This window comes from Hippocampus zosterae, chromosome 3 (genome assembly GCF_025434085.1).
Source record: "Hippocampus zosterae strain Florida chromosome 3, ASM2543408v3, whole genome shotgun sequence".
In the NCBI taxonomy this organism is placed as follows: Eukaryota; Metazoa; Chordata; class Actinopteri; order Syngnathiformes; family Syngnathidae; genus Hippocampus; species Hippocampus zosterae.
Window position 1 is genome coordinate 21897500 of NC_067453.1, and position 9783 is coordinate 21907282.

The 9783-nt window shown below is 43.6% G+C and overlaps 1 protein-coding gene across 4 annotated transcripts; it reads right to left on the minus strand.

The window, feature by feature from the left end:
* Positions 1–213: 213 nt before the first annotated feature.
* Positions 214–7937, minus strand: LOC127597409 (cadherin-related family member 5). 4 transcript variants are annotated; one of them, XM_052060404.1, is made up of 17 exons: positions 7862–7921; positions 7717–7787; positions 6184–6289; positions 5898–6112; positions 5555–5611; positions 5091–5183; positions 4926–5012; positions 4738–4848; positions 4171–4341; positions 3624–3714; positions 3447–3553; positions 2868–3068; positions 2656–2787; positions 2037–2115; positions 1765–1955; positions 1664–1684; positions 214–1202 (listed from the first exon to the last, which is right to left on the minus strand). In XM_052060404.1, exons 3-17 carry the CDS (start codon positions 6251–6253, stop codon positions 351–353), a joined length of 2478 nt encoding a protein of 825 aa, XP_051916364.1. In that variant the 5' UTR covers positions 6254–6289; positions 7717–7787; positions 7862–7921; the 3' UTR covers positions 214–350. The 4 variants fall into 4 exon arrangements, with proteins under 4 accessions (XP_051916364.1, XP_051916363.1, XP_051916365.1 ...); XM_052060403.1 differs by having other exon boundaries at positions 6184–6309; positions 7717–7937; XM_052060405.1 differs by having other exon boundaries at positions 1765–1865; positions 7717–7933.
* Positions 7938–9783: the final 1846 nt, after the last annotated feature.

Sequence of the window (9783 nt, forward strand, 5' to 3'; positions counted from 1 at the left end):
AACATGCAAACTCCACACAGGAAGGACGGAGCTGGGATCGAACCCACAACCTCTGCACTGTGAGGTTAGTGATGGTCAATGGTAAAAGTAATTGGTGTGAAACTTTAAGGTTGAAAGGCTAGACCAAAGCGATTCATTACATTCAATACGGATCCAGGTAAAGGTGCAGAATGCATCCAGAGTGCAGAAAGAATATCAACCAGTCGTCATTCCTCATTTAGAAAATTCTCTTTAATAGGAAAGATAAGTCTGAAGTGTGGACAGGCTAATTAATTCCTACAATTTGAATCGCAAATGTTCACTATTAGGATAAGGTGCCCCTTGTGTCCACTGTGTATCCATTTCCTCCATCACTGGGTGAACGTGATGCACATGGGGTTGCACCGGGACATTAACCTTAGTAGCTCAGCCTCATCCGGCTCTAATTCGCCCTCACTGTTCTTGTCGGCGTCTTCGTCGCCCAAAATTCCATCGTTATCCTCTGAGTTTTGCGGAAGTTCTTCCTGCTCCTGGTGTTCTGGTTGCTCTGGCTGGTCCAGAGACGTGCAGGGCTGTTCCTCCTCTTCGCTCCATCTCTGCTCCGACGGTTCAGGTGACGCGTCCACCATGACCAGCGTGGCCTTCAAGGGTGCCTGCTCGGGGGTGGGCGGCGGCGTGCTTGTCTGTTTGGCTCGGGGCGAGAGCAGTTGAGGCGAGTGCACAGGGTTAGGGGGTGACGCAGCGTGAGGCTTGCTGAAAGGTTTCTCGATCTCGGCTGCGGCGAGCCGAGTCTGGCTGCGGGGGACGCTAGCAGATGAGGGCGAGGGGCTGGAGGGGGTGTCTACAAAATCCTCGGTGGTGTTTGTTTGGAAGTCGAGACAAGTGGATGGTCCAGCTGCATCCAGTGGAGGCATATCCGAGCTGCTGTCTTTGGGCTCAGCGGGCTTGATGTCCACAGAGTTTGGCCTGAAGGTGGACAAGCAAGACACGTTTCTGGTGTGGGTGGCGACACTGTTGCTGAATGTGATGGTGGTACACTTTGCTTCAGCCAAGCTCATTGTGGCATCAACGAGGGCTGTCTGGTTGTTGTTGTTGGGCTGGACCGACCCTTGGCGAGATGAAGAGTCTTTGCATGAGAAACTGAATGAAGGGTTTGTAGTTCCGTAGTCTTCACTGCTGAAGCTGACATCATCCGCATGTGCCGTCCCACTGCTCGGATTCACCTGGTGTAGCGGTTAAGAGGTGAGCGGGGGTGTCTGGAATTCTTCCATCATCAGTCAATTGCATCCATTTTTGATTTCATTTTTTGGGTGATTACACTATTGTATCAAATCACTAATCCATTCACTAATCGTCCAGTTCAACAGTACATGGTGGATAGACACAGCGGCGTACTGGCCTTGGGCCATCAGGTCACAGTTGATGTCCAACTCTGCTAAATTAAAATGGCATCTGCTCATATTTTTACTTCACCAAATATTTTTTGGGGCTATAAAGCAGTAGGATTCATCTAACTAGAATCCCTGCATTGCTTGTCTATAATTTGTTTTGCCAATAATTCAAACATGAAGCATACTTTAACCAGCCATCTATGTATCCATTAATCCATCTTTGTTGAGCAAGATTTTGTAGATGCTTACTGTAGGGTACTACCTCTACAGTTTAGCTGTACTTCACAACTCACCAGTTGGAACCATCGAAGACTCTGCGGACAAAACAAACGTGTTCAGAACACAGGACACTTGCATGCTTTCTAAGCTGATCCCGATTGTGCCGACATCTCACCACATTGGGGTGCTTGCCCTGGGCCACGCAGCCTCTCTCCAGGGGGTCCAGATGGCCCTTATGCTTCCTCTTGAGCCACAGAACCAGCATCAAGGCGCAGCCTACCACCGTCAGGAAGGCCGTGGTGAGGAACAAGGCTTTGCCTAGGGTGCAACTGATGACACGGTCGTCTACCAGTGCACTCAGCGGAACTGTAATGTAGCGTATACATATCCTGCATAGATTTTATGTTGTTTCAATTTGTGAGGCATTTGAGGAGGGTTCTTACTCACTTGACTGGCTTTCGGATAATACCTCCACCACCACAGTAGAAACAACGGTGTCACCTGACTCCCGGTCTCTCGCCATTACCTGCCACGTATTGATATTGTTGCTATATTGATGTGCGTACACTTTTTGTCTTAGGGTGCATTGTTTGTGGCTGGATCTTCCAGCATGAAGCATACTGCTCGGTCAACAAAGGAGTTGCTCAAGAAGAAGCATGTTCAGGTCTTGCAGTGGTATTGGAGTTTCCAAGAAACGTAATGGATTTTGAGAGTTTTGTATGAAGGTGTGGGTCAAAATACCTCCTGAGCTAGGTGTAAACCTGTTGATCAACTACAAGAAATGTCAAATCACCATGCTTACCAGTGAAGGTTTCGCTACTCAATCCTTACCTTGAGTTAACTCATTCAGTACCTGCCAATTCTAGACCAAGTCTGAAAAGACGACGTTTAAAAACGTCTTTGGGAGAGAATGAGTTTAAAAGTTGATCAATTCCTTTGAAAGTGAGAAAACCGACAAATTTACCCGGGTATCAAGTTGTTAACCCTCCACCACCACCACTGTACACCTATTTTTCAGTGGACAGCAACACATGCAATGATTCAGTTTTTGGTTGCTGGGGCTTACGTGCAGAAGGTGCTTTTGTCTTGCTTTGAGCTGATTGGCCCGGGCAATGAGGAGCCCCTCCTGTGTGACCCTGTAGATGCTCGTGTGATTGGACGCGGGGCTGAAGGTGAAGTAGATCATCGGATTAAATCCCTGCAAAACAGCATAGGGAGGACAATTGAACAACGGCCAAGGACTTGATTGTACTGTGGATGCTTTGTAGGTGGACCTACATGTTTAAAGTCCTGATCCTGCACATGTAACATCAACGCCCTGTTGCCGTAGGTATAAACCAGGGAGGCGGGATTCTTCGCCGCTGTCACAAAGCCGTGGTATTCAGCCATGTCGAACACTGGATGAAATCGGTTCACCGCCAGCACACGGACCAGCACAGTGGCAACAGAGTACTTCCTGGGGTCGTCATCTTGAAAGGCCTGTGTTACAGAACACTGAATGAGTCCAGTGAGAAGTACTCGGTGGCGGGCCAAGCATTTTATACCTGGGCCTTAAGTGGTGACATAATCAACTTAAGCCACTACTTACCACCACAGCCACCACTATCAAGTCATAATTATAGAAAATGATACGAGACTAAAAGGCAAAGCATACCATGTAAAAAATAAAAATAAAATAAGTCATCCGCAAATGCATATACTAGAAATAGTGCAGCCAAAAGAAGAACATAATTAAGAGAGAAAACTGTTGGGAATAAATTAAGTGAAAACAATTTTACTGCTCAATTATTCAAATTAAATTTCTAAATGGAGATCAAACGCAACACCTCCCGAGTACATGAATTGAGTCAATCTCACCATGACTTGAAGATGCAGTGCTGGCGTGGCGAGTCTGTCATTCACCGCCCTGGTGAACCTCACCTCTCCTGTCAGTCGGTCCATCAGGAAACGGCCGTGGTCGTCTCCTGGCACGAACACCACAATATGGTTAAAATTCGGGTTAAAAGATGATCATTAACTAATGTTACTGCACACCTGAGAGTATGGCATAGTTGACTGTGGCACTGAGTCCTCTGTCTCCATCCACTGCATGGATGGGACCAGGAGAAAAATCCAGTACAAAGTCCTGCATCAGAATAAGACATGCAGCATGTTTTTTTTCTTCTTCTTTTTTTGGTCAAGTACAGAACATACCAGAGAAACTAACAACAAACATAAATATCTGGCCAGGATTGTTTGAATTAATTTCTGGTCTACATCCAAGGGGGATACTGTTTGTTGCAGACATTTTCCCTTTGATCCCACAGGTTACAGGTAATTCAGTTCCATTTTTTTAGGTGTGGAGTCTCCCTATTTATGTTTGTAGTGAGTGTGTCCGTTGGAGGTGGTTGCACTAGGTTTGTTTTTGTCCATTGTGGCTAGTGACAACAGAGGACAGAATGAGCAGAATCACCATCAGGAAGCATCTTTGCAGGAAGCTAACTGTTATTATTCTTACTGGACCTTTGTCAACTCCGCCAAGCGAAGGGCCACTACATCCGAGGCCAAAGTTGCAACAGGCTGAAGCCAGGCGACAACCAACCTCTTTGCCTTCTGTGACATTGACGGTGTACAATGGACTGGTGCAAATCCGATTGGTACGGTCCTGAAACAGGAGCGTGCAGGGCAGGAACTGAGGATACTGGTCATCTACATCCTGGACGTCCACCATGATGTCGGTGCTAGTGTTGAAATGCTCAGCCGTGTTCATTTCCTGTCATAGAGTGGCATTTTTGATTGGTAGACATTAGCAGTGTCTGCATGTTAATCAATTTCCCATATCATTTGTCCTCATTAGGGTAGCAGGTGAGCTGGACTCTATCACAGCTGACATTGAGTAAGAGGTGGAGCACACTTTGGTATGGTCACTCGTCAATCACATTCCCACCTATGGACAATTTAGAGTTTCCAGTGAAGCTAACTTGCATGTTTTTGGAATGTGGGAGGAAGGCTGAGTACTGAAGCTTGTGCAAAACATTCAAACCTCATACAGGAAGGCCAAAGTTGAGATTTGAACCCTGAAACTCGGAGCTCCAAAGTAGACGTGCAAACCACAAGGCCACAATGCTACCCTGACGGCATTAAAAATTTGTATAAAAAGAGGTCTTACGGACGCAAGGATGGTGAGAAAGAGCTGTGTTTTGGTCTCGTAGTCGAGAGCTTTGGCGAGCATCACCTCACCACTATTGTGAAGATCGATTTTGAAGTAGTCTGCGTCAGGCTGCAGAATACATAAGCATACATTATACAGTATATCATCATACACTGCATTATCTTCTTCATTGTAGATCAACTTACAGATGACTGGTCAATGGAGTAAATGATGTGGTCATTGTCTGCATCAGTTGCCAGGACGGTAAATACGAGCGTACCGACTGGAGTCAGCTGTACAACACGGTAATGTGATTAATGACTAAAAAGTGCATTTTCCCCCTTTTTTAAAAATATGTCTGAGTGTCCTACCTCGCTGATAACAACAGATCGGATGGTGTCTTCTGTAAACTCAGGCCAGTTGTCATTCTCATTGAGAACCTCCACTATGATCCTGGAAACGCTCTGCAGTGACAGTAGCAGACACAAATTTGTGACTATAGTCTTGTGAATGGAGCTTTTTCAGGTCTCTCTGTAATTTTTGTTATGATGGCTTACTAATGTAATTTCCTTCATTTGAAGACACTTTAGTACTTTCTACTTCTTACTTTGTCAAAATAGAATCGTCACTTTTTCTAGCCATTGTATAAAACTGCCAGTAAAAATAAGTTTTTACTTTTTACATTTGTGTATTCCTGTAAATTTCACATTTACAATCCGTTTACAACTGAATCCAGGGATGAATCAGTGCCACTATATTTACTTATGATTATGTAGTACTTATACTCAAATACAGAGCCTGAGTACTTTTACCACCTCTGCTCTTTTGAGTGTACCTGAAGCACGTCGTCTTCATAGCATGACAATTCCGCCAACAGCACAGGACCCTGCAGCTGAAACACAGGAAGCTAGTGGTGTAGTAGGAGTAGGACACGTTACAAACATGTCAGCTAGCCGTGAGCTTGCTTGTTCAAATGATTAACAAGACTTAAATCTCGGTGTGTATTTGAGGAAAGACGAGAGTGACAGTTAATCTGGTTGACCCTTTGACTTTCAAGCAGTTGGCTGGCTGGAGGATCAGAGAGATTGTGAGGCACCTTAACATTTAATCCTTTAATGTTTTGCCATTCAAGTCGATAACATTGACGGAGAGATGCATTTAGAGTTATCAGGAAACACCTCTCGGTCAAGAACTTTCTCAGGTGATGAATTCAAACGTATGACTCCTCCATCCAAGAAGAACCAATCGCTGTCTTTCCCGTCTAGTCTCCACTCAACCCCCTCAGCCGGTGTGTCCACCATGAGGTCTGCGACCACTTCGCCGCAGAGGCTGTTTTCCGCCATTTTGGAATAGATGTCCTGGCCATCCAAGCAACTTCCCCATCCTGACATCCCTGCATCGCACACGAGAAAGTTCAGAGAAAAAAAAGCACTCCTTGGCTTCATGGAGGTTCACGTGATGTACCTGCAACTGCATGAAGATGCAGGAGTAGCATCAGTATGAGTGTCCACTTTAGTCCGGCAATGGGGGCCATCCCTGAGCTCAGATGGGCCTCAGGATTTCGAGGTAGCTGAAAGATGCAAATTAGGACTGAGAAACAATCAATAGCAGGCCAAAGAGTGTCTTCTTGCTATTAGCTAATGGAAAGTCAGGAGAGTATTTATTCGATATCAAAGTGGGATAGGCAGATTAGAAAATAGATGGATATCAAAGCTATTTATTCAATCTCCTTGGTTTCATGAAAGAATCACCACCAAATACAGTTTGATTGGATTTACGGTTTAAGTTAATTTACATTTAATCTTTCGAGATGTTTATTGAACAATAATGATTTGGTACAATGTTATTGTCCTTTTATGGGCTATACATTTTACTGTAATCATTATTTCAATTCAGTTTTATTGTTATTTACTTATCCCTATATTTAAGTGCAGTGTTACTGGACGTTTTAAACCAGCAAGCAAGATTTTAATGTACCCACACTTCACAAATACCCCCCAGACCCCAACCAAGTCAGACGAAAGCTGCGCCCCTTACCGATGTGCATGAATGCGATTCTCAAAAATGGCCTGTCATGCTATCATGTAATCATGAAAGTGTGTGCCTGTGATCACAGAGAGTACTGCCCATCTCCAACAAACAATGGTAGTAATAGTAAGCTAGCATTTGTATTGTAGCTAACATTAGCTAAACCCACTACCTCGATGGCATGACTCATTCGCAGTAAGTGTCACAAACAAATGTAAATAAATACCCTCAAATCCATTGTAAATTATAATTGAAGACTTTTATCAGTTTGAAGGTATATTTTATTTTTTGGAATATGCAGTACATTCAATCAAAAATTGTAAATAAATAAAATAGGCAGTAAATGCTTTTGTCAAATAGAATTTTTGCTAATGCTGCATCGCTTCTGATTTCTCTCAGTTTGCAGAAGTCCTGTTGCTGTGCTTTTATTTCTTCTTCTTACGCCCACTTTTTACTCTTTTTACTTTTTAGATGTATCCACCAGTGGAAACTAAAGAAATTCAACAAAAAAACTTCAACAAAGCTCCTGAAGCCCAAATTTACAGGTCAGCATGAAGCTGTGGGCATGTGCATTTGATCGGCTATGCGTATGTGAGTGTGTGGCACATGATTAGTCAGTAATGCCTTTTTTGTCTGATCCGTTTTTTCCTCCGGTGCAATGGGTTCTTAAAAAAAGAAAAAAAAAACAAGCAACAATGGCAAAAAGCCCCTTTATATCAAAACGGCGCATAATTTTCTGTTGCGTAAGATAAAATTAAATACACTTTTCAGGACTAAATCCTCTGCTGCGCTTTAGATGAACACTTAGGCCGACTACACAACTGTATTTTTATCATGTGCATGATGGTGATACTTTTAACAAAGTTTGATAACCACTGTACTAAAATACAGAATTGTCAAAGAGTGTGTTTGTGTTAAAGGTGGCTGTCAAGAAGATCTCAAATTGCTCAAACAGTTTCTCATACTGACCTGCTGTTGTCAAATCCTATGCGGTAGGTGCATCAGCCTCCATGTTCGCTGTCCGGACGGGAAACGCATTGCTGCTTTACAAATGCAAGGAAATGCCACTTTAGGACCAACTACTTCAAAACAAAGGTGGCAAAAGAACACGCACCCGACCCACCAACGCCTCCGCCCGCGCACATTAAAAAGCAGACAGCAATTTACGGGGGTGTAGCGAGGGATAAACGTCAGCTCAGTGGATAAAGCCCTCCAGGGGGTGGGGCTTACCTGGTCAGGGGGTAAAATGGAGCCAATCAGATTACGATGCTGGCATCGAGGGCCAGACTGTTGCTATCGGTGAATTTAAGAGATTTGTCTGGCTCAAAAGACACCGTTTGACCTTGGGAAACAGATTGTTATGCAAATGAGGCACAGCAGTCGGGTCGCAGTTGATTATTAAAAAATGAAACATTCCTTTTGCAGCCTATCGAGCTGTGATGTCATGTGTTAATGCTACGGTGAACTTTTTCCAAAGACCACCAAAAATATCATGACAATTATGCATCTAAAACAAATGTAGAACAGATTCGAGAAAAATAATTGATTTCAAAATTACTTGCATGCCCTGCTCTACTGTTGGTCTTTTTTTCAGGAAAAAATGTATTCTGTTGGGTTAATTGGTAATAATCTCATGAGAATAAAGTTATATCAGTACTTGCCGTAAATAAAATTTAACGAGCAAAGAAACTAGCATATTTTTTTATAATGCAATTGTATTCTGGAGTATGCTGACTTAGTCTGGAAAAAATGATTTTTATAGTTAAAAATCTTTTGTGAAAATATGTTGTTGGCAAGGTACACCCTGAACTGGTCGCCAGCCAATCAGAGAGCATACAAACAGGCATTGTAAATCAGGCAGCACGCCTGTACCAGCACAGATTTTGATTGGGAGGAATGTCGGCGCCATTGACTGTCGGTGCTGGATAGACCTGGGGCGCTTGTGTTTTTTGCGGCTCTCTTTTTTCGTCAATGGATGCTACAGCTTCTTGTTGACTTTGAAACTTAGCTTGTAGCCGACGTGTGCACATTTTGAGCATGACGTCTCTGATCCACTGGTTAAAGGACACTTTGATTCTCTCCTCTTTCATCTCAAACCGCTTCAAACAACAAAGCGTGTGACGGAAAAGTGGTTAGGACTGCACGACTGTCCGTGTTTTATGTTATGTGTTGTGTTTATTATTTGACTTTATGTTAACTGTTTTGTAAAGCGCTTTGTTACAGCTGCCGCTGTTGTGAAAGCGCTATATAAATCAGCATGTATTGTATTGTATTGTATTGTATTGTATACAAAGACAAACACCCATTCACATTCACGATCACACATATGGACATCCAATCAACCGTGCATGTTTTTGGAATGTCGGAGGAAACCAGAGTACAAGGGAGAAAACCCACTCAGACACGGGCAGAACATGCAAACTCCGCACAGGTAGGCTGGATGCGAACACACGACCTCTGCATTGCGAGCTAGATGTGCTACCAAGTCAACAATCTTGCCACCAACATGTTGATTTATTTCAAATTATTTTGCGGGCAACCAAGATACAGCCCAGTTTGAGGACCATGTTCACTGGCCACAGCGTGTAACTGAATGCTGGATTTGTTTTATGACGCAAAAGCAGTAACGAGGCCTGACAAGGGATTAGTTATCAAACATCTGAAGCTTAATCCACATGCCCCCCCCCCCATACACACACAGAAAGAGCTTCTGCCTCACTTTATTTAAATTATTTTTTGTTTTGATTTTCCTGCAGGTGTGTTTTTTGTCGTCGTAGCGACAGTTCAATTGCCATGAGAAAAAATATCCCTGTTGTCATGTTGGTTTAAAAAACGCAAAGCGCGCATTCAAACAACGCACCTGAATTAACTTGATGTTTTCTTTGTGTTTGAACAAGCGAGCCGGCAACAGGTGAGATGCAATTATGAGAACTGACCACCAGATGTCACCAGAAATCAGGGGTGTCGTTAAAGTACGGTAAGTGCCAAATCAGCCTGGTTCAAGACACAATTGTCACACAAGTTAGAGGAGCAATA

Excerpts from the sequence above, each read along its gene's own strand:
- LOC127597409 (XM_052060403.1), bottom strand. The coding sequence starts at position 6,253 with ATGGCCCCCATTGCCGGACTAAAGTGGACACTCATACTGATGCTACTC. Across the intron at positions 2,116-2,655 it reads GACAAAAGCACCTTCTGCAC|GTAATGGCGAGAGACCGGGA; the intron begins GTAAGCCCCAGC and ends AATACGTGGCAG. Across the intron at positions 1,685-1,764 it reads AGGGCAAGCACCCCAATGTG|AGTCTTCGATGGTTCCAACT; the intron begins GTGAGATGTCGG and ends TTTTGTCCGCAG.